The following is a 26,244-nucleotide window of genomic DNA, read 5'->3' as shown; positions in this document are numbered from 1 at the left end:
ACTTGGAAGATATGTAAACCCTGTTTCTTCGATTCAGAGAATAAATCATTTAGGACCAAAGGTTTGCCAAGTGTAGCTCTGGCTGGGGAGACGCCCCGGTGGAAGGTGTGCGTCTTCTCCCAGAGGCCACTACAACCGCGGGAGCTGCCGCGCAGGGAGCAGCTGGCCTGGGACCCGCAGGCATTCTCTACAAGGGGTGCAGCTGTGCAAATGCTCACAGGTGACAGAAACAGAGCATCTCCTGCCCATCACTTCATCCAACAGCCAGAGGTGAGGAAGAGGACCCTCCTGAGTGAGGACTGAGGGTCCACACCGCCCCGCCCCCCGCCCCCACACCATAGAGGGACCACAGAATCCAGCTCAGTCCCTCTTCTCAGCCCTGGTAAACGCAGGCAATGATGTCACCCAGACCACAGCCCTTCCCCCCAATGCCACTTCAGGGGGACTCAGAGTCAGAGACTTGGTCTGAGGGGAGCAGAAACAATCTGCAGAGGATGGCGGTCCAGGCTCAGCCAGGCATCAACTTCAGGACCCTGAGGGACGACCGAAGGCCCCTCCCACCCCCAACTCCCCCGACCCCACCAGGATCTACAGCCTCAGGATCCGCGTCCCAATCCTTACCCCTTGCCCCATCACCATCTTCATGCTTACCTCCACCCCCATCCAGATCCCCATCCAGGCAGAATCCAGTTCCACCCCTGCCCGGAACCCAGGGAAGTACCGTTGCCAGGATGTGACGCCACTGACTTGCGCATTGGAGGTCAGAAGACCGCGAGATTCTCGCCCTGAGCAACGGCCTGACGTCGGCGGAGGGGAGCCGGCCCAGGCTCGGTGAGGAGGCAAGGTGAGACGCTGAGGGAGGACTGAGGCGGGCCTCACCCCAGGCAGAGGGCCTCAAATAATGCAGTGCTGCCTCTGCTGCCGGGCCTGGACCACCCCGCAGGGGAAGACTTCTAGGCCGGGTCGCCACTACCTCACCCCGCCAACCCCCGCCGCTTTAGCCACAGGGAACTCTGGGGACAGAGCTTAATGTGGCCAGGGCAGGGCTGGTTAGAAGAGGTCAGGGCCCACGCTGTGCCAGGAATCAAGGTCAGGACCCCGAGAGGGAACTGAGGGCAGCCTTAACCACCACCCTCACCACCATTCCTGTCCCCCAACACCAACCCCACCCCCATCCCCCATTCCCCATTCCCACCCCCACCCCCACCCCTATCCTGGCAGAATCCGGGCTTTGCCCCTGGTATCAAATCACGGAAGCTCCGGGAATGGCGGCCAGGCACGTGAGTCCTGAGGTTCACATCTACGGCTGAGGGAAGGAAGGGGTTCGGTATCGCGAGTGTGGCCTTTGGGAAGCAGCGAAAGGGCCCAGGCCCTCCTGGAAGACAGTGGAGTCCTGAGGGGACCCAGCATGCCAGGACAGGGGGCCCACTGTACCCCTGTCTCAAACTGAGGCACCTTTTCATTCGGCTACGGGAATCCTAGGGATGCAGACCCACTTCAGCAGGGGGTTGGGGCCCAGCCCTGCGAGGAGTCATGGGGAGGAAGAAGAGGGAGGACTGAGGGGACCTTGGAGTCCAGATCAGTGGCAACCTTGGGCTGGGGGATGCTGGGCACCGTGGCCAAATGTGCTCCGTGCTCGTTGCGCCTTCCGGGTGACAAGAGAGTTGAGGGCTGTGGTCTGAAGAGTGGGACTTCAGGTCAGCAGAGGGAGGAATGCCGGGATCTGCAGGGCCCAAGGTGTACCCCCAAGGGGCCCCCATCTGGTGGACAGATGCAGTGGTCCTAGGATCTGCCAAGCATCCAGGTGAGGAGGCTGAGGGAGGATTGAGGGTACCCCTGGGACAGAATGCGGACTGGGGGCCCCATAAAAATCTGCCCTGCTCCTGCTCTTTGTTACCTCAGAGAGCCTGGGCAGGGCTGTCAGCTGAGGTCCCTCCATTATCCTAGGATCATTGATGTCAGGGAAGGGGAAGCCTTGGTCTGAGGGGGCTGCACTCAGGGCAGTAGAGGGAGGCTCTCAGACCCTGCTAGGAGTGGAGGTGAGGACCAAGCAGTGTCCTCACCCAGGGCACGTGGACTTCAATAAATTTGGATATCTCTCGTTGTCCTTCTCGGGAGGACCTGGGAATGTATGGCCAGATGTGGGTCCCCTCATGTTTTTCTGTGCCATATCGGGTATGTGAGTTCTTGACATGAGAGATTCTCAGGCCAGCAGAAGGGAGGGATTAGGCCCTATAAGGAGAAAGGTGAGGGCCCTGAGTGAGCACAGAGGGGACCCTCCACCCCAGTAGAGTGGGGACCTCACAGAGTCTGGCCAACCCTCCTGACAGTTCTGGGAATCCGTGGCTGCATTTGCTGTCTGCACATTGGGGGCCCGTGGATTCCTCTCCCAGGAATCAGGAGCTCCAGGAACAAGGCAGGGAGGACTTGGTCTGAGGCAGTGTCCTCAGGTCACAGAGCAGAGGGGGCTCAGATAGTGCCAACGGTAAAGGTTTGCCTTGGATTCAAACCAAGGGCCCCACCTGCCCCAGAACACATGGACTCCAGAGCGCCTGGCCTCACCCTCAATACTTTCAGTCCTGCAGCCTCAGCATGCGCTGGCCGGCTGTACCCTGAGGTGCCCTCTCACTTCCTCCTTCAGGTTCTGAGGGGACAGGGTGACGTGGAGGACCGGAGGCCCCCGGAGGAGCACTGAAGGAGAAGATCTGTAAGTAAGCCTTTGTTAGAGCCTCCAGGGTTCAGTTCAGTTCTCAGCTGAGGTCTCTCACACGCTCCCTCTCTCCCCAGGCCTGTGGGTCTCCATTGCCCAGCTCCTGCCCACACTCCCACCTGCTTCCCTGACCAGAGTCATCATGCCTCTTGAGCAGAGGAGTCAGCACTGCAAGCCTGAAGAAGGCCTTGAGGCCCGAGGAGAGGCCCTGGGCCTGGTGGGTGCGCAGGCTCCTGCTACTGAGGAGCAGGAGGCTGCCTCCTCCTCTTCTACTCTAGTTGAAGTCACCCCGGGGGAGGTGCCTGCTGCTGAGTCACCAGATCCTCCCCAGAGTCCTCAGGGAGCCTCCAGCCTCCCCACCACCACTCTCTGGAGCCAATCCTATGAGGACTCCAGCAACCAAGAAGAGGAGGGGCCAAGCACCTTCCCTGACCTGGAGTCGGGCTTCCAAGCAGCACTCAGTAGGAAAGTGGCCGAGTTGGTTCATTTTCTGCTCCTCAAGTATCGAGCCAGGGAGCCGGTCACAGAGGCAGAAATGCTGGGGAGTGTCATCGGAAATTGGAAGTACTTCTTTCCTGTGATCTTCAGCAAAGCTTCCGATTCCTTGCGGCTGGTCTTTGGCATCGAGCTGATGGAAGTGGACCCCATCGGCCACTTGTACATGTTTGCCACCTGCCTGGGCCTCTCCTACGATGGCCTGCTGGGTGACAATCAGATCATGCCCAAGGCAGGCCTCCTGATAATCGTCCTGGCCATAATCGCAATAGAGGGCGACTGTGCCCCTGAGGAGAAAATCTGGGAGGAGCTGAGTGTGTTAGAGGTGTTTGAGGGGAGGGAAGACAGTGTCTTCGGGGATCCCAAGAAGCTGCTCACCCAATATTTCGTGCAGGAAAACTACCTGGAGTACCGGCAGGTGCCCGGCAGTGATCCTGCATGCTACGAGTTCCTGTGGGGTCCAAGGGCCCTCGTTGAAACCAGCTATGTGAAAGTCCTGCACCATATGCTAAAGATCAGTGGAGGACCTCGCATTTCCTACCCAGCCCTGCATGAGTGGGCTTTGAGAGAGGGGGAAGAGTGAGTCTGAGCACGAGTTGCAGCCAGGGCCAGTGCACCTTCCGGGGCCCCATCCGTTAGTTTCCACTGCCTCGTGTGACATGAGGCCCATTCTTCACTCTCTGAAGTGAGCAGTCAGCATTCTTAGTAGTGGGTTTCTGTTCTATTGGATGACTTTGAGATTGATCTTTGTTTCCTGTTGGAATTGTTCAAATGTTCCTTTTAACGGATGGTTGAATGAGCTTCAGCATCCAGGTTTATGAATGACAGTAGTCACACATAGTGCTGTTGATGTAGTTTAGGAGTAAGAGTCTTGTTTTTTATTCAGATTGGGAAATCTATTCCATTTTGTGAATTGTGACATAATAATAGCAGTGGAAAAAGTATTTGCTTAAAATTGTGAGCGAATTAGCAATAACATACATGAGATAACTCAAGAAATCAAAAGATAGTTAATTCTTGCCGTGTACCTCAATCTATTCTGTAAAATTAAACAAATATGCAAACCTGGATTTCCTTGACTTCTTTGAGAATGCAAGTGAAATTAAATCTGAATAAATAATTCTTCCTGTTCACTGGCTCGTTTCTTTCCCATTCACTCAGCGTCTGCTCTGTGGGAGGCCCTGGGTTAGTAGTGGGGATGCTAAGGTAAGCCAGACTCACGCCTACCCATAGGGTTGTAGAGCCTAGGACCTGCAGTCATATAACTAAGGTGGTGAGGAGTCCTGTAAGATGTAGAGGAAATGTAAGAGAGGGGTGAGGGTGTGGGGCTCCGGGTGAGAGTTGTGGAGTGTCAGTGCCCTGAGCTGGGGCATTTTGGGCTTTGGGAAACTTCAGTTCCTTCTGAAGGGGCTGACTCTCAATGAAGCTGGGTGGGTCCAGAGCCAGATTCTCAGAGTGTGAGGGAAAAGCCTGGAATGGAAAGCAACTCTGAGCAGTTTCTTTCGAATGGGGGATGAACAGAGAGGAATCTCTACCTCAGGCAGGAATGGAAGGTGTCCTCTGCTTTTGTCCCACTGCTGTTGAACACAGCCCAAGATCTAGGTGATGGACACCCATCATCTGCAAGGGTTTCCTGAGCGATGAGGCTGAATTTCCCGGGAAGGGTGGCCCAGGAGCCACTGGCCAGGTGCTTTTCTGCCGGGCAGGGAGAGCCAGAGCTGACTCCATTAAAAAGGCATCCTAACTAGGTTATCTCAAGTGCAATTTGACCAATTGTAAGCACGGGCTAGATTTTGGATGGTAAGAAAATGGATGAAAATGGTGGTTTGGGTGGGAAAGCAGCTGGGAGAGAAAGAAGCAGTTGGTCTTTGACACAGATTGTAGGAGCTTTGAGCTGCACCTGGCTGGGCAGAACTCCTGCACACCCAAATTTTGAAGTGCATTCTCTGAGAGGAAATACTTAACTGAATTTTATGGAAGAAGCTTCCTTTTTGGGCTAATTATTCCATGTCCTATTGAGCTGTATATTCTCTGGTAAGTCCTGGAGAACAACGACAGCAACAACAAAATCCCAGAGTGTTAGGGCCTTGGGTTAAAAAATACTGGAAATAACAGCCATCCGCCATTTGTTAAACTCCTAATTTGTACCAGGCCCGGAGCCAGGTGCTTCACCTGCGTTGCATACACTCCAACTGTCCTACTAGACAGGCCTTATCACATCTGCTTACAGATGAAGAATCCAAGGCTCACAATGCAGACCCCTGTTGTGAATTCCTTTAGAGCCCGTGCTGTTCCCACTTCTCCCAGCCCGAGGCTGACCTCCTGACAGGTACTTCATCTTTCTTCTCAGCACTGCGCCATGTCTCTCAGGTGACAAAAAGAAGGACCTCGAGGCCAGCATAATGAAGCAGGCCTGGAGAATGCGACAATGAGAATCAAACACCATTTGGGGCTGGTGTGCGCTGGGTTCCCTGAGAGCTGACACTGGCAAGATGTGTTCACTTCTGTCCAGCCCCAGCACTTTCAGAACTACAGCACATTTCCCCGGGTCACTTCCATGTGTCCTGTCTGACTCCGGAACTTATAGGGCCTGCTGATCAGCTCCTCACTCGTCCCCACAGAACAGCCCAGAATCCCCTGCTCACCTCCTGACAGGGAGCATTCCTTCTCACAGTAGAAGTCCTCTGGCTGTGCCGTCTCTCACCCAGGAAGCCATATGATATCAACAATCCTTTTGATATAAAAATTCACATGGGGACAGTGACGTTTAGACACCTGGTTACCACTCTGGTTGTCTTCAACACACTCTCTAACTGTTTTCTGAAAGGGCTGAGTAGTCTGTTTCGCCGTATTATCTAAGGGTTCTTGTGTGATGTCACCCTGAAGTTAGAGGAATTTGGAACCACCTTGATACTTGAAATCGGACTTTCACAGGGCGTCCTTTTGGAATTCACCTCTGAATACATGCACAGATAAATGGTCAAAGAGCAAAAATTAGATGAGAAAAACCTTGGGAAATCCCAGTGGAACGAACATCTACTTACTGAGGCTGAATTCCTAAATTTCTGGAGTCCTCCAGGAGTTTAAAAACGATTCCTTGAAAACATGTCAACTCTAATGAAAGAGGAATAACTAAGCAGCCTTCTGTTTCTTGTCTGTTTACCTGCTCCACGGGAAAATACTGGCCTTTATTGTGCCTACAGGCATTCGACAGGTGTTCAGGCTTGTGGAGGGTAGCGGAAATTCACAGGTTAACATTTTGACCAGGAATCAAATGGAGGAAAAACGCTCAGCCTACTAAGGATTACAGGGTATTGCAAAGGGAAGCCTTCCTGCTGAGACTTTCAAGATTCTTGGGCAGTTAGTTGTGATCGTATATTTGAAAACATCAGTTACATATTTGACACTGGAAAAAGGTGGAGAATGTCACGGCAAATTTGGCCTTCTCAGAAGCTCCTCCTAGAAATGAGAAGGGTAGTGTAATACCAAATCATCACAGTTGCTTTTGTTGAGCACCTACTATGGGGGAGGGTATGGTACTCACACACATTTTGTCTCTGTCTCCTTCCTGGACACATGGGAACAGTAAAGTCCTTGCAGTTAGGATCATGTGACATTTCCTTTATACCAATATAGGAGCAGAAGCATTGTCACATCCAGGCATGTGGGAGCCAGTGTGCCATTTCCACGCTTTCTCTCCGCTTTCACTAGCAAACATGGCAGCTTCATCTTGAGATGATGGAATCACAAGGTGGAAGCAGCTTGGATTCCTGGGTCATGTGCGAGTGGAGGCCCCTGGCAAACTGCATCAGAATTTCTTTGCACATAAAATAAACTTGTGTTGTGGCAAGCCATTCATGGTTGTTCTGTTGCAACAGCTAGCAATTGCTTAAACTGACATGGCTAGTATTTCTGTTTGTCAGGTTTAAATATTTTTTATTTAAAATGTAGTATTGTACATATTCTTATTGCAAAAATTATGGAAATGTAGATAATTCACAATTTTCCCCTTTACAAATCTCCTCCACATTTAACAACGCCCACCACCCCCACCACCCCCTCAGAGGTCACCACAATTAACAGTGTTGTATATTATTTTACTGCTGACTCTAGGCTTTTCACTGACAGATAAACTATAACAATATATCGTTTTTATTTAATATACAAGAACAATGATATACATATTGATATTCTTTTATCACTTTATAAACTGGATGTAGGATCTTTCCACAACAGTAGATAGATGATAGACAGATAGATAGATAGATAGATAGGTAGATCTGTCTCACCTTTGAAACCACTTTCTATAATTCTAAAGTAGGCATGCACCACAATTAATTAAACTATTTCTTCCTAATGGACACATAAGTTGTTTCCCATTTGCTGTATGATAACTACAATAAAATCAACATCACTGAATATGAATTTTTAGGCAGACATGGTTTTCTTATAAGAAGGATATATTAACATGGACATTGGGTTAAAGTGAAAGGGTGAAAATAGTTTAACATTTAAAATATTTCTAAAATGTTATTACAAAAATGCTGTACCAATTGAAATTCTCATAAAAATCACAATTGATTTAAAATTCTGAAATGTGGACAGGACATTTCTTCTCTGCTTTGAGAAGGATTTGGTCAGACTGAAGGGGAGCCAGGTAATGAGAGCAGACAGGAGACCCTTAGCCCGTGAGGGAGGATCCGGGGAGGATCCCGGGGAGAGCCGTTGCTAGCGTCCATGAGAGAGACCACATGCGAAATCAAGTCCACAGAACCCCAGGCAGGCTGGAACTCCGAGCTCTAAATCCAGAGTTCAGGCCGGTGGGGTCAGGGGCCTGAGGGAGAGAAGGGGGAAGGGAGGAGGGAGGACAGGACAATGAATAGGAATGGGCTTGGGAAATCCCGGCAACATCATCACCAGCTGGAGGGGGCCCTGTGGTCTGAGTGGGCAGGCCTGGTGGCTGAGTGCACCAGGGCTGTGCTGGTCAACCTTCCCACCCTCAGAATCCCCTTCCCTCTCTCAGGAAGAGCTTGGCTGACTCCCTGCGTCATTCTGGGCCAGCTACCTCTCTTGAACACTCCAGTGGTCCTTTGCACCTTCACCAGCGTCCCAGATGTGGGAGCTGTCTTCGTGCCTGCCGGGGGCTGGTGTTTTATCCCCTGGGGCCCCTCCATAGAGGCTGGGCTATGTGAGTGGGTTGCTGACTGATGACCAACTGCCGAGACAGGCCAGGAATGCCTACGAGCAGTTGAAAGGGGCAGTGGGGCTGCATGGAGGAGAAATGGGAGGAAGAGTGCCCTGGGACTAGTCAGCTCAGACTCTGCAGATGAAGGATTGGCTGTGGACGTGCCTTGAAAATGGTCCAGGTGGCGACTGTGTCTCAAATAGCCTTCTGTGGCTTCTGAACCCTTGGCACAGAAGGGGACAGGTGTCCTAGGGCAGTGATCGCTGGCCTATGTTGCCAGCTGACAGTGTCTCGGGTATGGGGCTGGCCCAAGGTGTGTACGTGAGCAGGTTGTATGGCAAGGCAGTGGAGGTGGCAGCTTTCCTTGTTAAACTGATGGGGACATGTGGGGTCCAATACAGGGAGCATCCTGTTGGGAGCATCCTCACCTCCATGACAGTGTTTGGGCCTGGGGAGAAGGCGTCTGCAGTGACCCTCTCCGTGGTAGTTTCCACAGGGTTTCTGAACTCAGGTGAGCACAGGTGAAGGAAGTGTGGGTTTCTTCATGTAGGCAGGAGGCCCAGGAGGGGCAGACTCCATAATTTGAATCAAAGAATTCCCATGCCTGGTACTTTCATTCATTTCATGCACTTATTCATTCCTACAGAAAACTTTTATTGAATATATGCTGAGGAAACACCAAGTCAACAAAACAAAAGAAAGTGGCAAGGCCCTTAATTCAGTCTGTAGGGAGTGGGTGGAGATGGAGAGGTGGTGTGAATCGCCCATCTGAGCCAGGGAGGCCAGGAAGGCAGAGCCAGACCTGGGGACTGGCAGTGTGCAAGAAAGGGAGTGACAGCCTGTGTCCAGGCCAGAAAGCTCTCCTTCTGTGACACTATCGATCTGGTTTTCTTCCTGGATGCTGCCTGTGTGTGAAAGCAACTGCTGCTCTCTGTGCCCACCTGCCTTTGTTAGTAGGGAAAATGGTCATGGTCAGCAGATGCTCACTTCTGCTCACCTTGGATCACTTCTACTGAAGGGATGGTTTCACAGCAAGAAGACAGGAAGAAACTTTTGGGGATGATGAATATATTTTGCACCTTCACTGTGGTTGTGGTTTCATGGGACTAAACATTTGTCAAAACTCTTTGATTTGTTTCTCAGTACTTAGGAGAAAAAGTAAGCAGAAAACCAGGAAGGATATAGATGAACTGAAAAGCACCATTAACTACTCTGACTAAATAAAACAATAAGAAAAGCAACACATTCAACAATAGCAGAATAAACAATCCTCTCAAGTGTGCATGGAATATCTCCCAAGATAGATGGTATTCTGGGCCATCAAACAAAGCTTACAAATTGAAAAGAATAGAAATAATAGAAAGCCTCTTCTTAGACCATAATATAATTAAACTCAAAACCAAACACCAAGATATCTGAAAAATGCCCAAATATTGGAAATGTTAAAATATGCTCCTAAATAACCTATGGGTCAAAGAGGGAGTCTAGGAGAATTTTAAAAATACATTAAGTTGAATGAAAGTAAAAATATACATACAAAAAGTATGATTCTGCTAAAGTGTGTCCTTGAGGGAAATGTACAGCATATTTTAAATGTTTATATTAGAAAATGAACCAACCCAAATGTCCAACAATGATAGACTGGATTAAAAAAAGGTGGCACATATACACCATGGAATACTATGCAACCATAAAACATGATGAGTTCATGTCCTTCGTAGGGACATGGATGAAATTGGAAATCATCATTCTCAGTAAACTATCGCAAGAACAAAAAACCAAACACCGCATATTCTCACTCATAGGTGGGAATTGAACAATGAGAACACATGGACACAGGAAGGGGAACATCACACTTCGGGGACTGTTGTGGGGTGGGGGGAGGGGGGAGGGATAGCATTGGGAGATATACCTAATGCTAGATGACGAGTTAGTGGGTGCAGCGCACCAGCATGGCACATGTATACATATGTAACTTACCTGCACATTGCGCACACGTACCATAAAACCTAAAGAAGAAGAAGAATAATAATAATAAAAAAAAGAGAAGCACTAGGTTAAATTTAATAAAAACTGTTTACAGGTGAAAAAAAAAAGAAAAATAAAAATAAATTATTCTACCAAAAAGAAAAAAAATAAATAAATAAAAGAAAAAAAAAAAAAGAAAATGAAATCTAAAATCAATAACCAAAACTTTCACCCTAGGAAACCAAAGAACGAAGAGCAAGTTGAATTAGAGAAATTGTAGAGGATCCCCCCTTCCCTTCCCACACTCCCACCTCTTCCCCCTTACTCCCTACCCCTACCATTTGAGACACACAGACACACACATCATTTTGCAACATGTTCACTTTATTTTCATCACCATGGGGCATACCCTTTGGGGTGTAAAATGTACTCTACACCCTGTTGGCTATTTATCTGGGGTTAGACCTCTGGAGACTTTTCAGATAGCCTTGAAGTCTCTGGCCTTGCCCGGGAATTACTGGCTGCCCAAAGAGAGACTGGAGAAGGTGGTGGTCTCCTTGCCCTTGTGGTCCTGCTGTGGCGCATTTTGATGGAGTTCCTCTTTCGACTGGTCAGAGTGGCTGGATAGTGTTGACCCACTCCATTCCTCAGGTTTTTTTTGAAGCGGTGGTCTTTTAGGGAGAGCCTTTTGTTCCTGGAACTTCCTTGACGGGTCCCTTTTCCCTTCCGGGTTGTCTTGGGAACCTGGAAGGACAACAGGGAGATCAAAGAAGGGCACTGGTTTGGGGAAGAGGATGGAGGAGGGGTGAGAACAGGGGCTTCATAGAGAAATGGTGCAGGCTGGGGTGGGGGTTGTGCCAGGGGAGGACAGGGTAGGAGTTAGAGCTTGGGTGGGCCCTTCACTTTGATAGGGCTTCTGGGCCAGGGTTGAGAAGATGCTTTCCATTTCCTCGCCTCTTTGGTGTTGGTGGGTGGTTCTTGGACAATGGCCTGGAGGCTCGTGGTTTCCTGGACATCTTCACCAGACCAGCGTCTCTCAACAGTCTACTCCAGTCCACCTGGTCTCTCCATGCCTCCTCCAGGACAGTGAAGGCAGGCCAGCAGGCTAGAAACTCACACCGCATTTTTATGTTAGTCTTGTGGGAGAATTCCTTTTCCAGGAAACCTTGGTCTTTTCTCTTAACACCTTCAACTAATTGGATGAGGCCCATCCACATTACGGAAGTTAAACTGCTTTACTTAAAGTCAACTGATTGTAAATGTTGATCACATCTACAAAATACCTTCACAGCAACATCTAGACTACTGCTGAGCAGTATAGCCTAGACAAGTTGACACATAATACCAGCCATTTCACATATCTTGCACCATACAGAAATGTAACTCAAAATGAACTACAGACTTTAAATGTCAAAGTTACTTTTTTTTTTTTTCTAGGAGGAAACAACAACAAAAAAAAATTGTGTTACCTGAGGTTATGTCTTAAGTCAGCTCAGGCTGCCATTACAAAATGCCATTGACTGAGTAGCTAAAACAACAGAAATTTATTTATTTTTCACAGTTTTGAAGTCTGGAAGTCCTAGATCAAGGACTGGCGGGGTTGGTTTCTGGTGATGGCCTTATTCGTGGCTTGTAGATGGCCCTTTATTAATATGTCCATTCTTGGCCTTTCCTCTGTGCATGTGCAGAGAGAGAGAGAGAAAGAAAGAGAGAGACAGAGAAAGGTCATGTAGGCACAAAAGTACTTTCTTCTGTCTCTTCTCCCTTCTTATAACCACACTAATTCTATGGGATCAAGGTCCCACCCTTATGGCCTCTTTTAACATTAATCGCTTCCTTAGAAGCCTCATCTCCAAATACTGACACCCTGGGGCTGAGGGCTTCAAAATATGAATTTGGTGGAGGACATAAGCATTAGCAAAGAATAGACACATAGACGAATAAAACAGAATAGAGCTCAGAAATAGACCTGCACGCATATAGTCAGGTGATTCACAACAAAGGCAATAATGGTGAAAGTACAGGTTTTCCAATAAAAGGTGCCTGAACAATTAGACATCTATACACAAATTATAATAACCTAGACATATCCTTACATATTCCATGAAAACTAACTCAAGATACATCATAGGTCTAATGAAAAATGCAAAAACAATACAACCTCTATAAGAAAGCATAAGAGAAAATCCACATAACTTTGAGTTTGGTGATGAGTTTTTAAAGTCAACACCAAAAGCAAGATCAAGGACAGAAAAATTTGCCAAGTTGATTTTATTAAAATAAAACTCTTATGCTCTTCAAAGGACAATGTTAAGTGAATGAAAACAGAAGCCACAGTCTAGCAGAAAACATCTGTGGTACACATATGTGATAAAGAACTTGTCTCTACAATATATACGAATTCTTAAAGCTCAATGATAGAAAAAAATGAAAATAGTCAAAGATCTGAACACACACTACACAAAAGAAGATATACAGATGGCAAATAAGCATAATAAAAGTACTGAGCACCCTTTGGCATTAGATAATTGTGTACTAAAATGGGATACCACTACACACCTACTAGAATGTCCAAAATCCGTAAAAAAGCAAAACAAAGCAAACAAAACCAAGAACAATTGCCAGTGAAGATGTGGAGCAACAGAAACTCTCCTTCGTTGCTGGTAGAAATGCAAAACGGTACAGCCACTTTGGAAGACAGTTTGGCGTTTTCTTAAAAAAATGAAAATAGACTTAGCACAAGATTCAGCAGCCATACTCAATCAATTTACCCAATTGATTTGAAAACTTATGTCTACATAAAAATTTGTTTATGAATGTATACAACACCTTATTTCATAATCACCAAAAATAGAAGCATCCAAAATGTATTTCATTTGGTGAATGGATATAAATATATATCCATATATATATATATATGATTAACCAGACATTGATACTACTACTCCTCAATGAAAAGGAATAAGTTCCAAGCCACACAAAGTTATACATGACTCTTCAGTTCATTATGCTAAGTGAAAGAAACCAGTCTAAAAAGGCTACATAGTATGAGATTCTACTTATATGACATTCTGGAAAATGCAAAATTATAAAGATGAAAAACCTATCAGTGGTGGCCATGGAGTTTATCCGACAAGCACAAGGGATTTATCAGGGCAGTGAAACTCATATGCATAATACTGCAATGGTGGTTGCATGCTTGCTTTGGTCTGAATATTTGTGTTGCCACAAAATTCATCTGCTGAAATACCAAGGTGATGGTATTAGGCAAAAGGTGGGGTATTTGGAGAATGACTAGATCATGAGAGCAGAGTCCTCATGAATGGGATTAGTGTTTTTATAAAACAGACTCCACGGAGATCCCTTACCCCTTCTTGCATGTGAGGATCTAGGGAAAAGGCAGCTGTCTATAAACTAGGGAGCAGGACTCCACCAGACATGAAATCTGCCAGCCCCTTGATCTTGGACTTCCCAACCTCCAGAATGTGAGAAATAAAGTTGCGTTGTCTATAAGCCACCCAGTCTGCACTATTTTTGTTATGGAAACCCAAACGGACTAAGACAAGGGCACGAGGCATTTGTCAAAACCCACAGATCTTTAGAGCACAAAGAGTGAAGCTTAATGTATGTAAAGTTTAAAAGTAACTTAAGAGGTTGGAGAATCACGGGACAGCAGGTAGAATGTTACACACACACACACACACACACACACCCCTAGCTGTATAATAGGTATATGAAACCACCACAGTGAAGCAAGTGGGGGGAAAAGTTAACACATTTTGTACTCCATCAAAGAAATATATATTTTATAAAGTATAAGTTGGCCGGATAAGTATGTAAAATAGTTGAACATTTGATAATCATTTATTTAATTTTTTAGATATGAAAACTATCGGCTTTTTGTTTTTAAAAAAATCCTTATCTTTTAAAAATGCATATTAAGTTATTTAGAGATGAAATGGTGTAATGCCTTAGATTTGCTCCATATTATTCCAGCAGCTCATATGCAGGTAGACGAGTGTTTAACTGGAACCAGATTTGCTGTGTATTTAAAGATGCTCATGCTCGGTATCAAGTATCCTGGGTTCATTATATTAGTTTCTGTTATTCTGTATGTGTGAAGGCTTTCCCTAATAAAACTTTTTTATCATAAATATGCCACTAAAAGTGAAATCCTAAATGAAACTGACCACTTTGTAGAAATAAAATAAATAAGTAACCAAACTGATCCAAAGAGGAAAAGAAAACTTTAACTATACAAACAGAAACTGTACAATATTCAAAGCTCAAGCCACCCTCAAACATTCCAGGTTAGACAGCTTTGGAGGCCAATTTTACCAAATGATCAGGGAAATCTAACCACCACCTTATATCAACTCTTCCAGAACATACAAAAGATTGACAATTGTTCAATTCGTTCTCCCAGGCTAGCCCTCCTGGATTTAAAAACCAGATGAGGACCACATACCTCCCCTGACGGAAAAAGAACACATCAAGTAAGCTCTCTTACACAGCAGTAAATATCCTACATAAATTAGTAGTATATTAAACGAATAAACAGGCTCTGCCCAAGGAAATAAAATATGATTTAACATTAGAAAAAAAATCTGTTTCATTGTGATTCCTTACATACAAAATGGAAGAGAAAAAAATTTGATCCTGCCAACGGGTACAGAAAAAGCTTTTTAAATAAATTTAATATGAATTCATGGTAAAAAAGAAAATATTTAGGTAACCTATACTGGAAGAGAACTTCCATTTCCTAAAATCAACAGCAAACATACTTAAATGTCGAATGTTCGAAGAATTATCATTCAAGTCAGGAACGAGAAGTAGATGTAGCCTATTGTCTCTACATTTGAAATCAGGATTGAGACACAAAGAGCTATAAGTACCAAAATGAGTAAGTGGTATGAATATTGGAAAAACATGTAATGTTTAGTGATAATACCATTATCGATCTTGAAAATTCAAAGAAGGAAAAGGTATGTGGAATATTCAAGTGCATCGGCCTTCAGAATGAGGTGTGCAACAGATTACTACAGCAAAATCAAAATCTTCACCTCGCGAAAGCAATAACTAACTACCACAATTAACAGACAATATGCCATTTGCAATAGCAACAAAATCCAAAAATCACCTGAATAGCAGTCTAATACAAATGTATAAGTTGTTTATAGAGGCAACTATCGAAGTATACTGACATATTCAGAAAAAAAGAGCTTGAAATCCATAGAGGAGTATAACATATTCATTCCTGGGGAACACAACAGTGTAAACATGTAAACTCAGCTTAAATTATTTACAATTTAGTGCCTTACCTGCAGCCGCCGACATTACAAGCAAATTTGGGCTGCTGTGCTCTGCTTCCCAAATCAACCCTGTAAATTTATAGAATGGAAACAGAAAGTAAAAAACCAGTATCAGCAAGAAAATCTACGCAACAAAACAGGGAAAGCCCAGAGTGAGACTGGAGACTGTGTTGAGCTGGTACTTGTGTGTGACACTTGCAGTGTCTGTTGGAGGGGGTTAGCGGCAGAGATGTTGGGGAGGTTTGTAGCCTGCCTAGACGGCAGATGACAGAATGGGTAGAATAAAAGTTTTAAATTTTCCACTTCACTTCATTGCACAATCTGAGGCAGCCCCTGAAAACACGATGCCAAGAGCCCTAGGTAATAGCAGGACACCAGGAAAATTGGGTTTGTTAAGGCAGCATGGCTCCAGAGTTCTGCTAATAACAACCTGAAGCCAACGTAGTGGGAGAGGAATTATGTTTTTTAAAAAAATTCTTTCAACAGAACACAAAGACTGGAATAGGAGTAGATTAGGATATCAGACTGAATCATGCATACTAAGGGTAGGTGTTAGTTCATAGAAATAAATATATATATATCGCTACCTACATATATACTTAGAAGATATGTAAACCCTATTTCTTCAATTCAGAGAATAAATCATTTAGGACCAAAGGTTTGCCAAGTGTAGCTCTGGCGGGGGAGAAGCCCCCGTGGGAAGGTGTGCGTCCTCTCCCAGAGGTCACTATAATCGCGGGAGCTCCCGCCCTGCAGGGAGCACCTGGCCTGGGACTCGCAGCCATTCTCTACAAGGGGTGCAGATGAGCAAATGCTCAGAGGTGACAGAAACAGAGCATCTCCCACCCATTCCTTCATCAAACAGCCAGGAGTGAGGAAGAGGACCCTCCTGAGTGAGGACTGAGGATCCACCCTCACCCACATAGTGGGACCACAGAATCCAGCTCAGCCCCTCTTGTCAGCCCTGGTAAACACAGGCAATGATGTCACCCAGACCGCACCCCTCCCCCCAATGCCACTTCGGGCCGACTCAGAGTCAGAGACTTGGTCTGAGGGGAGCAGACACAATCGGCAGAGGATGGCGGTCTAGGCTCGGCCAGGAATCCAAGTCAGCACCTTGAGGGATGACCAAAGGCCCCTCCCACCCCCAACTCCCCCGACCCCACCAGGATCTACAGCCTCAGGATCCCCGTCCCAATCCCTACCCCTACCCCAACACCATCTTCATGCTTACCCCCACCCCCATCCAGATCCCCATCCAGGCAGAATCCGGTTCCACCCTTGCCGTGAACCTAGGGAAGTCACGGGGCCCGGATGTGACGCCACTGACTTGCGCATTGGGGGTCAGAGGACAGCGAGATTCTCGCCCTGAGCAACGGCCTGAAGTCGGCGGAGGGAAGCAGGCCCAGGCTCTGTGAGGAGGCAAGGTAAGATGCTGAGGGAGGACTGAGGCGGGCCTCACCCCAGGCAGAGGGCCCCCAATAATCCAGCGCTGCCTCTGCTGCCGGGCCTGGACCACTGCGCAGGGGAAGACTTCTCAGGCTGAGTCGCCACCACCTCACCCCGCCACCCCCCGCCGCTTTAACCACGGGGAACTCTGGCATAAGAGCTTTCTGTGACCAGGGCAGGGCTGGTTAGAAGTGCCCAGGGCCCAGACTCAGCCAGGAATCAAGGTCAGGACCCCGAGAGGGGACTGAGGGCAACCCACCCCCCACCCTCACTACCAATCCCATCCCCCAACACCAACCCCACCCCCAAACCCCATTCCCATCCCCTCCCCCACCACCATCCTGGCAGAATCCGGGCTTTGCCCCTGCAATCAACCCACGGAAGCTCCAGGAATGGCGGCGAAGCACGCGGATCCTGACGTTCACATCTACGGCTAAGGGAGGGAGGGGGTTGGGTATCGTGAGTATGGCCTTTGGGATGCAGAGGAAGGGCCCAGGCCCTCCTGGAAGACAGTGGAGTCCTTAGGGGACCCAGCATGCCAGGACAGGGGGCCCACTGGACCCCTGTCTCAAACTGAGGCACCTTTTCATTCGGCTACGGGAATCCTAGGGATGCAGACCCACTTCAGCAGGGGGTTGGGGCCCAGCCCTGCGAGGAGTCAAGGGGAGGAAGAAGAGGGAGGACTTAGGGGACCTTGGAGTCCAGATCAGTGGCAACCTTGGGCTGGGGGATCCTGGGCACAGTGGCCGAATGTGCCTCGTGCTCATTGCGCCTTCAGGGTGACAGAGTTGAGGGCTGTGGTCTGAGGGCTGGGACTTCAGGTCAGCAGAGGGAGGAATCCCAGGATCTGCCGGACCCAAGGTGTGCCCCCTTCATGAGGACTGGCGATACCCCCGGCCCAGAAAGAAGGGATGCCACAGAGTCTGGCTGTCCCTTGTTCTTAGCTCTGGGGGAACCTGATCAGGGATGGCCCTAAGTGGCAATCTGATTTGTACCACAGGCAGGAGGTTGGGGAACCCTCAGGGAGATAAGGTGTTGGTGTAAAGAGGAGCTGTCTGCTCACTTCAGGGGGTTGGGGGTTGAGGAAGGGCAGTCCCCGGCAGGAGTAAAGATGAGTAACCCACAGGAGGCCATCAGAAGCCTCACCCTAGAACCAAAGGGGTCAGCCCTGGACAGCGCACGTGGGGGTAACAGGATGTGGCCCCTCCTCACTTCTGTTTCCAGATCTCGGGGAGTTGAGGACCTTGTTTTCAGAAGGTGACTCAGGTCAACACAGGGGCCCCCATGTGGTCGACAGATGCAGTGGTTCTAGGATCTGCCCAGCATCCAGGTGGGGAGCCTGAGGTAGGATTGAGGGTACCCCTGGGCCAGAATGCAGACGGGGGGCCCCATAGAAATCTGCCCTGCGCCTGCAGTTACTTCAGAGACCCTGGGCAGGGCTGTCAGCTGAAGTCCCTCCATTATCCTGGGATCTTTGATGTCAGGGAAGGGGAGGCCTTGGTCTGAAGGGGCTGGACTCAGGTCAGTAGAGGGAGGGTCTCAGGCCCTGCCGGGAGTGGACGTGAAGACCAAGCAGGCTCGTCACCCAGGACACCTGGACTCCAATGAATTTGGACATCTCTCGTTGTCCTTCGCGGGAGGACCTGGTCATGTATGGCCAGATGTGGGTCCCCTCGTCTCCTTCTGTACCATATCAGGGATGTGAGTTCTTGACATGAGAGATTCTCAAGCCAGCAAAAGGGCGGGATTAGGCCCTGCAAGGAGAAAGGTGAGGGCCCTGAGTGAGCACAGAGGGGACCCTCCACCCAAGCAGAGTGGGGACCTCGTGGAGTCTGGCCAACCCTGCTGAGACTTCTGGGAATCCGTGGCTGTGCTTGCAGTCTGCACACTGAAGGCCCGTGCATTCCTCTCCCAGGAACCAGGAGCTCCAGGAACCAGGCAGTGAGGCCTTGGTCTGAGTCAGTGTCCTCAGGTCACAGAGCAGAGGGGACGCAGACAGTGCCAACACTGAAGGTTTGCCTGGAATGCACACCAAGGGCCCCACCCGCCCGGAACAAATGGGACTCTAGAGCGCCTGGCCTCACCCTCCCTACTCTCAGTCCTGCAGCCTCAGCATGTGCTGGCCGGCTGTACCCTGAGGTGCCCTCCCACTTCCTCCTTCAGGTTCTGAGGGGACAGGCTGACAAGTAGGACCCGAGGAACTGGAGGAGCATTGAAGGAGAAGATCTGTAAGTAAGCCTTTGTCAGAGCCTCCAAGGTTCAGTGCAGTTCTCACCTAAGGCCTCACGCACGCTCCTTCTCTCCCCAGGCCTGTGGGTCTTCACTGCCCAGCTCCTGCCCGCACTCCTGCCTGCTGCCCTGACCAGAGTCATCATGCCTCTTGAGCAGAGGAGTCAGCACTGCAAGCCTGAAGAAGGCCTTGAGGCCCGAGGAGAGGCCCTGGGCCTGGTGGGTGCGCAGGCTCCTGCTACTGAGGAGCAGCAGACTGCTTCTTCCTCTTCTACTCTAGTGGAAGTCACCCTGGGGGAGGTGCCTGCTGCCGAGTCACCGAGTCCTCCCCACAGTCCTCAGGGAGCCTCCAGCTTCTCGACTACCATCAACTACACTCTTTGGAGCCGATCTGATGAGGGCTCCAGCAACCAAGAAGAGGAGGGGCCAAGAATGTTTCCTGACCTGGAGTCCGAGTTCCAAGCAGCAGTCAGTAGGAAGATGGCTGAGTTGGTTCATTTTCTGCTCCTCAAGTATCGAGCCAGGGAGCCGTTCACAAAGGCAGAAATGCTGGAGAGTGTCATCAGAAATTGCCAGGACTTCTTTCCTGTGATCTTCAGCAAAGCCTCTGAGTACTTGCAGCTGGTCTTTGGCATCGAGGTGGTGGAAGTGGTCCCCATCGGCCGCTTGTACATCGTTGTCACCTGCCTGGGCCTCTCCTACGATGGCCTGCTGGGCGACAATGAGATCATGCCCAAGACAGGCCTCCTGATAATCGTCCTGGCCATAATCGCAATAGAGGGCGACTGTGCCCCTGAGGAGAAAATCTGGGAGGAGCTGAGTGTGTTGGAGGTGTTTGAGGGGAGGGAGGACAGTGTCTTCGCACATCCCAGGAAGCTGCTCATCCAAGATCTGGTGCAGGAAAACTACCTGGAGTACCGGCAGGTGCCCGGCAGTGATCCTGCATGCTACGAGTTCCTGTGGGGTCCAAGGGCCCTCGTTGAAACCAGCTATGTGAAAGTCCTGCACCATATAGTAAAGATCGATGGAGAACCTCACATTTCCTACCCACCCCTGCATGAGTGGGCTTTGAGAGAGGGAGAAGAATGAGTCTCAGCACGTGTTGCAGCCAGGGCCAGTGGGAGGGGGTCTGGGCCAGTGCACCTTCCAGGGCCCCATCCATTAGCTTCCACTGCCTCGTGTGACGTGAGGCCCATTCTCCCCTCTTTGAAGAGAGCAGTCAGCATTCTTAGCAGTGAGTTTCTGTTCTATTGGATGACTTTGAGATTGATCTTTGTTTCCTGTTGGAATTGTTCAAATGTTCCTTTTAACAGATGGTTGGATGAACTTCAACATCCAAGTTTATGAATGACAGTAGTCACACATAGTGCTGTTTATATAGTTTAGGAGTAAGAGTCCTGTTTTTTATTCAGATTGGGAAATCCATTCCATTTTGTGAATTGTCACATAATAACAGCAGTGGAATATGTATTTGCTTATACTGTGAACGAATTAGCAGTAAAATACATGATACAAAGAACTCAAAGAAATTAAAAGACAGTTAACTCTTGCCTTATACCTCAGTCTATTCTGTAAAATTAAGAAAATATATATATGCATACCTGGATTTCCTTGGCGTCTTTGAGAATGCAAAAGAAATTAAATCTGAATAAATAATTCTTCCTGTTCACTGGCTCATTTCTTTACCATTCACTCAGCGTCTGCTCTGTGGAAGGCCCTGGTGGTAGTGGGGATTCTAAGGTAAGCCAGACTCACGTCTACCCATAGGGTCATAGAGTCTAGGAGCTGCAGTCATATGATTAAGGTGGCGAGAAGTCCTCTAGGATGTAGTGGAAATGTAAGACAGGGGTGAGGGTGTGGGGCTCCAGGTGAGAGTGGTGAGTACGAATGCCCAGAGCTGGGGCACTTTGGGATCTGAGAACCTGCAGTTCCTTCTGAAGGAGCTGATTCTAATGATGCCCGGTGGGTCCAGGGCCAGATTCTCAGAGGGTGAGAGAAAAGCCTGCAACGGAATGCTACCCTGAGCAGTTTCTTTAGGACGGGGATGAAGAGAGAGGAGTCTCCACCTGGGGCTGGAATAGAAGGTGTCCTGTGTTTTTGCCCAGTGCTGTTGAACACAGCCCAAGATCTAGGCGATGGACACCCATCATCTGCAAGGGTTTCCTGAGCGATAAGGCTGAATTTCCCGGGAAGGGTGACCTGACCCAGAAGCCACTGGCCAGGTGCTTTTCTGCCAGGCAGGGAGAGCCAGAGCTGACTCCATTAAAAAGGCATTCTAACTAGGTTATCTCAAGTGCAATTTGACCAATTGTAAGCACGGGCTAGATTTTGGATGGTAACAAAATGGATGAATATAGTGGTTTGGATGGGAAAGCAGCTGGGAGAGAGGGAAGGAGTTGGTCTTTGACTCACATTCTAGGAGCTTTGAGCTGCACCTGGCTGGGCAAAACTCCCGCACAACCAAATTTTGAAGTACATTCTCTAAGAGGAAATACTTCACTGAATTTTACGGGCGAAGCTTCCTTTTTTGGCTAATTATTCCCTGTCCTACTGAGCTGTGTGTTCTCTGATAAGTCCTGGAGAACAACGGCAACAACAACAAAATCCCAGTGTTAGGGCCTGGGGTTAAAGCATGTTAGAAATAACAGCCATCCACCATTTGTGAAACTTCTAATTTACACCAGGCCCGGAGCCAGGTGCTTCACCTGCATTGCATACACTCCAACTGTCCTACTAGACAGGCCTTACACATCTGCTTACAGATGAAGAATCCAGGGCTTGCAGAGCTTGTGAATTGGGATATAAGAACAGGGTATTTCCTGGGTATTTCTCAGTATCACGTGGCTAGTAAGGAACAGGGCTGGAACCAGACCCCTGGTATGAATTCCTTTAGAGCCCATGCTGTCCCCACTTCTCCGAGCCCGAGGCTCACCTCCTGACAGGTACTTCATTTTTCTTCTCAACACCGCACCATGTCTCTCAGGTGACCAAAAGAAGGACCTTGAGGCCAGCATAATGAAGCAGGCCTGGAGAACGCGACAATGAGAATCAAACACCATTTGGGGCTGGTGTGTGCTAGGTTCCTTGAGAGCTAACTCTGCCCAGTTGTGGACATTTCTCTGCAGCCCCAGCACTTTCAGAATTACAGCACATTTCCCCGGGTCGCTTCCATGTGTCCTGTCTGACTCTGGAACCTATAGGGCCTGCTGATCAGCTCCTCACTCGTCCCCACAGAACAGCCCAGAATCCCCTGCTCACCTCCTGACAGGGAGCATTCCTTCTCACAGTAGAAGTCCTCTGGCTGTCCCGTCTCTCACCCAGGAAGCCATATGATGTCAACAACCCTTTTGATATAAAAACTCACATGGGGACAGTGACGCTTAGACACCTGGTTACCACTCTGGTTGTCTTCAACACACTCTCTAATTGTTTTCTGAGTGGGCTGAGGAGTCTGATTCGCCATATTATCTAAGGGTTCTTGTGTGATGTCACCCTGAAGTTAGAGGGATTTGGAACCACCTTGATACTTGAAATTGGACTTTCACAGGGCGTCCTTTTGGAATTCGCCTCTGAATACGTGCACAGATAAATGGTCAAAGAGCAAACCGTCTCTCATGAGTATTAGATGAGAAAAACCTTGGGAAATCCCAGTGGAACGAACATCTACTTACTGAGGCTGAATTCCTAAATTTCTGGAGTCCTCCAGGAGTTTAAAAACGATTCCTTGAAAACACGTCAACTCTAATGAAAGAGGAATAATTAAGCAGCCTTCTGTTTCTTGTCTGTTTACCTGCTCCACAGGAAAATACTGGCCTTCAGTGTGCCTACCTCGACAGGTGTACAGGCGTGTGGAGGGTAGCAGAAATTCACAGGTTAACATTTTGACTGGGAATCAAATGGAGGAAGAATTCTCAGCCTACTAAGGATTTAAAGGATATTACAAAGGAAAGCCTTCCTGCTGAGACTTTCAAGATTCTTGAACAGTTAGTTGTGATCGTATATTTGAAAACATCAGTCACATATTTGACACTGGAAAATGTTGGAGAACTTCAAGGCAAATTTGGCCTTCTCAGAAACTCCTCCTAGAAATGAGAAGGGTAGTATAATACCAAATCATCATAGTTGCTTTTTGTTGAGCACCCACTATGTAACAGTTTATGGGGAAGGGTATAATACTCACCCACATTTTGTCTTTGTCTCCTTCCTGGACACATGGGAACAGTAAAGTCCTTGCAGTTAGGATCATGTGACTTTTCCTTTACACCAGTATAGGAGCAGAAGCATTGTTTGTCACATCCAAGCATTTGAGAGCCAGTGTGCCATTTCCATGCTTTCTCTCTGCTTTCAACAGCAAACATGGCAGCTTCATCTTGAGAGGACGGAATCACAAGGTGGAAGCAGCTTGGATCCCTGGGTCATGTGCGAGTGGAGAGCCCCTGCCAAACCGCTTCAGAACTTATTTGCACATAAAATAAACTTCTGTTGCGTCAAGGCATTCATGGTTGTTCTGTTGCATCAGCTAGCAATTACTTAAACTGACACGGCTAGTATTTCTGTTGTCAGTATTAAATATTTTTTATTTAAAATGTAGTTTGGTATATATTCTTATTTCAAAAGTTATAGAAATGTAGATAATTCACAATTTTTTTTTACAAAGCTCCTCCACAGTTAACAACACCCCCTCCCCCGCCCCCCGCGCACAGGTCACCACAATTAACAATGTTGTGTATTATTTTACTGCTGACTCTAGGCTTTTCACTGACAAACTATAACAATATATTATTTTTATTTAATATACCAGAACAATGACATACATATTGATCTGCTTTTATCACTTTATAAAATGGATGTAGGATCTTTCGACAACAGTATAGATAGACAGATGATAGATAGATAGATAGATAGATCGATAGATAGATAGATAGAGATAGATCTTTCTCACTTCTGAAACCACTTTCTATAATTCTAAAGTAGACATGCACCATAGTTAATTAAACTCTTTCTTCCTAATGGACATATAAGTTGTTTCCCATTTGCTGTATGATAAATAGAATAAAATAAACATCTCTGCATATGAGTTTTAGGCAAACATGGTTTTCTTATAAGAAGGATATATTAACATGGACATTGAGTTAAGGTGAAAGGGTGAAAATAGTTTAACATTTAAAATATTTCTAAAATTTTATTACAAAAATGCTGTACCAATTCAAATTCTCATAAAAATCACAATTGATTTAAAATTCTGAAGTGTGGACAGGATATTTCTTCTCTGCTTTGAGAAGGATTTGGTCAGACTGAAGAGGAGCCAGGTAATGAGAGCAGACAGGAGACCCTCAGCCTGTGAGGGAGGATCCAGGGAGGATCCAGGAGAGAGCCATTGCTCGTGTCAATGACAGAGAGCACATGCAAAACCAAGTCCACTGAGACCCAGGCAGGCTGGCACTCCGAGCTCTAAATCCAGACTTCAGGCCGGTGGGGTCAGGAGCCTGAGGGAGAGAAGCGGGGAGGGGGCAGGACAGGACAATGAACAGGAATAGGCTTGGGAAATCCTGGCACCATCATCACCAGCTGGAGGAGGCCCTGTGATCTGAGTGGGTAAGCCTGTTGTCTGAATGCACCAGGGCTGTGCTGGTCAACCTTCCCACCCTCAGAATCCCCTTCCGTCTCTCCGGAATAGTTTGGCTGGCTCCCTGCATCATTCTGGGCCAGCTACCTCTCTTGAACACTCCAGTGGTCCCTTGCACCTTCTCCAGCGTCCCAGATCTGGGAGATGCCTTCATGCATGCTGGGGGCTGGTGTTTTATCCCCTGGGGCCGCTCCATAGAGGCTGGGCTATGTGAGTGGATTGCTGACTGGTGACCAACTGCCGAAACAGGCCAGGAATGCCTACGAGCAGTTGAAAGGGGCAGTGGGGCTGCATGGAGGAGAAATGGGAGGAAGAGTGCCCTGGGACTAGTCAGCTCAGACTCTGCAGATGAAGGATTGGCTGTGGACGTGCCTTGAAAATGAACCTGGTGGTGACTGTGTCTCAGATGGACTTCTGCGGCTTCTGAACTCTTGGCACACAAGAGGACTGGTGTCCTAGGGCAGTGATCGCTGGCCTATGTTGCCAGCAGACACTGTCTGGTGTACAGGGCTGGCCCAAGGTGTGTACATGAGCAGGTTGTATGGCAAGGCATTGGAGTTGGCAGCCTTCCTTGTTAAACTGATGGGGATGTGTGGGGTCCAATACAGGAAACATCATGCACCATCCTGTTGGGAGCATCCTCACCTCCGTGACGGTGTTTGGGCCTGGGGATAAGGCATCTGCAGTGACCCTCTCGTTGGTAGTTTCCACGGGTTTTTCTGAACTCAAGTGAGCACAGGTGAAGGAACTGTGGGTTTCTTCCTGCGGGTCGGAGGCCCAGGCCAGACCGACTCCATAATTTGAACCAAAGAATTCCCATGCCTGGTACTTTCATTCATTTCATGCACTTATTCATTCCTACAGAAAACTTTTATTGAATATATGCTGAGGAAACACCAAGTCAACAAAACACAAGAAAGCAGCAGCGCCCTTAACTCAGTCTATGGGGGGCGTGAGGGAGATGGTGAGGTGGAAAGACATGCAAGGGTTTTAGGAAGTGAGAGACTGTGAACTGACGGAGAGAATCTCTATTGACCTGACTTCTGAGGTTGGTGACGTTGTTCCCTTCGTTGAGAGGGAGGGAGAAGGGTAAGAGTTGGTGGTGATTTGATGAAGAAGAGTGTGGAGGATGAGATCCGTGGGCAGCCTTTTAGAGCTCAGTCTAGGATTTTTTTAGACATGGATGTTTTATGAAAATATATAGTGTTTTAACACCCACAAGTAGTGATGTACGTATTGATATGTCACATGCCTTTGCCACGTAATAAGA

General features: G+C 47.9%; 3 protein-coding genes and 1 long non-coding RNA gene across 12 annotated transcripts; 2 read left to right on the top strand and 2 right to left on the bottom strand.

Moving 5' to 3' along the window:
* Window positions 1–756: 756 nt before the first annotated feature.
* On the top strand, window positions 757–4,273 carry LOC129024365 (melanoma-associated antigen 6). 5 transcript variants are annotated; one of them, XM_054471367.2, is made up of 3 exons: window positions 757–844; window positions 2,642–2,707; window positions 2,788–4,273. In XM_054471367.2, the coding sequence occupies exon 3, from the start codon at window positions 2,853–2,855 to the stop codon at window positions 3,786–3,788; it is 936 nt and encodes a 311-aa protein (XP_054327342.1). In that variant the 5' UTR covers window positions 757–844; window positions 2,642–2,707; window positions 2,788–2,852; the 3' UTR covers window positions 3,789–4,273. The 5 variants fall into 5 exon arrangements, with proteins under 5 accessions (XP_054327342.1, XP_054327344.1, XP_054327345.1 ...); XM_054471369.2 differs by having other exon boundaries at window positions 804–1,089; XM_054471370.2 differs by having other exon boundaries at window positions 806–1,280.
* A 6,496-nt stretch (window positions 4,274–10,769) lies between these two features.
* LOC129024368 (chondrosarcoma-associated gene 2/3 protein) lies at window positions 10,770–11,660 on the bottom strand. Its single transcript, XM_054471373.1, has 2 exons — window positions 11,313–11,660; window positions 10,770–11,102 (listed from the first exon to the last, which is right to left on the bottom strand). Exons 1-2 carry the CDS (start codon window positions 11,573–11,575, stop codon window positions 11,033–11,035), a joined length of 333 nt encoding a protein of 110 aa, XP_054327348.1. The 5' UTR covers window positions 11,576–11,660; the 3' UTR covers window positions 10,770–11,032.
* Window positions 11,661–11,668: 8 nt separating this feature from the next.
* On the bottom strand, window positions 11,669–16,957 carry LOC129024373 (uncharacterized). Its single transcript, XR_008497079.1, has 3 exons — window positions 16,905–16,957; window positions 15,680–15,739; window positions 11,669–12,032 (listed from the first exon to the last, which is right to left on the bottom strand). It is a non-coding gene; the product is annotated as an uncharacterized LOC129024373 (long non-coding RNA).
* Window positions 16,958–17,019: 62 nt separating this feature from the next.
* Window positions 17,020–21,015, top strand: MAGEA2 (MAGE family member A2). 5 transcript variants are annotated; one of them, XM_054471351.1, is made up of 5 exons: window positions 17,020–17,097; window positions 18,344–18,463; window positions 19,035–19,132; window positions 19,283–19,347; window positions 19,428–21,015. In XM_054471351.1, the coding sequence occupies exon 5, from the start codon at window positions 19,493–19,495 to the stop codon at window positions 20,435–20,437; it is 945 nt and encodes a 314-aa protein (XP_054327326.1). In that variant the 5' UTR covers window positions 17,020–17,097; window positions 18,344–18,463; window positions 19,035–19,132; window positions 19,283–19,347; window positions 19,428–19,492; the 3' UTR covers window positions 20,438–21,015. The 5 variants fall into 5 exon arrangements, with proteins under 5 accessions (XP_054327326.1, XP_054327329.1, XP_054327328.1 ...); XM_054471352.1 differs by lacking the exon at window positions 17,020–17,097 and adding an exon at window positions 17,207–17,343 and having other exon boundaries at window positions 18,344–18,449; XM_054471354.1 differs by lacking the exon at window positions 19,035–19,132.
* Window positions 21,016–26,244: the final 5,229 nt, after the last annotated feature.

Source organism: Pongo pygmaeus, chromosome X, assembly GCF_028885625.2.
Source record: "Pongo pygmaeus isolate AG05252 chromosome X, NHGRI_mPonPyg2-v2.0_pri, whole genome shotgun sequence".
In the NCBI taxonomy this organism is placed as follows: domain Eukaryota; kingdom Metazoa; phylum Chordata; class Mammalia; order Primates; family Hominidae; genus Pongo; species Pongo pygmaeus.
Note: the sequence above shows the minus strand (reverse complement) of the source record. Positions and strands in the feature narration are given on the sequence as shown.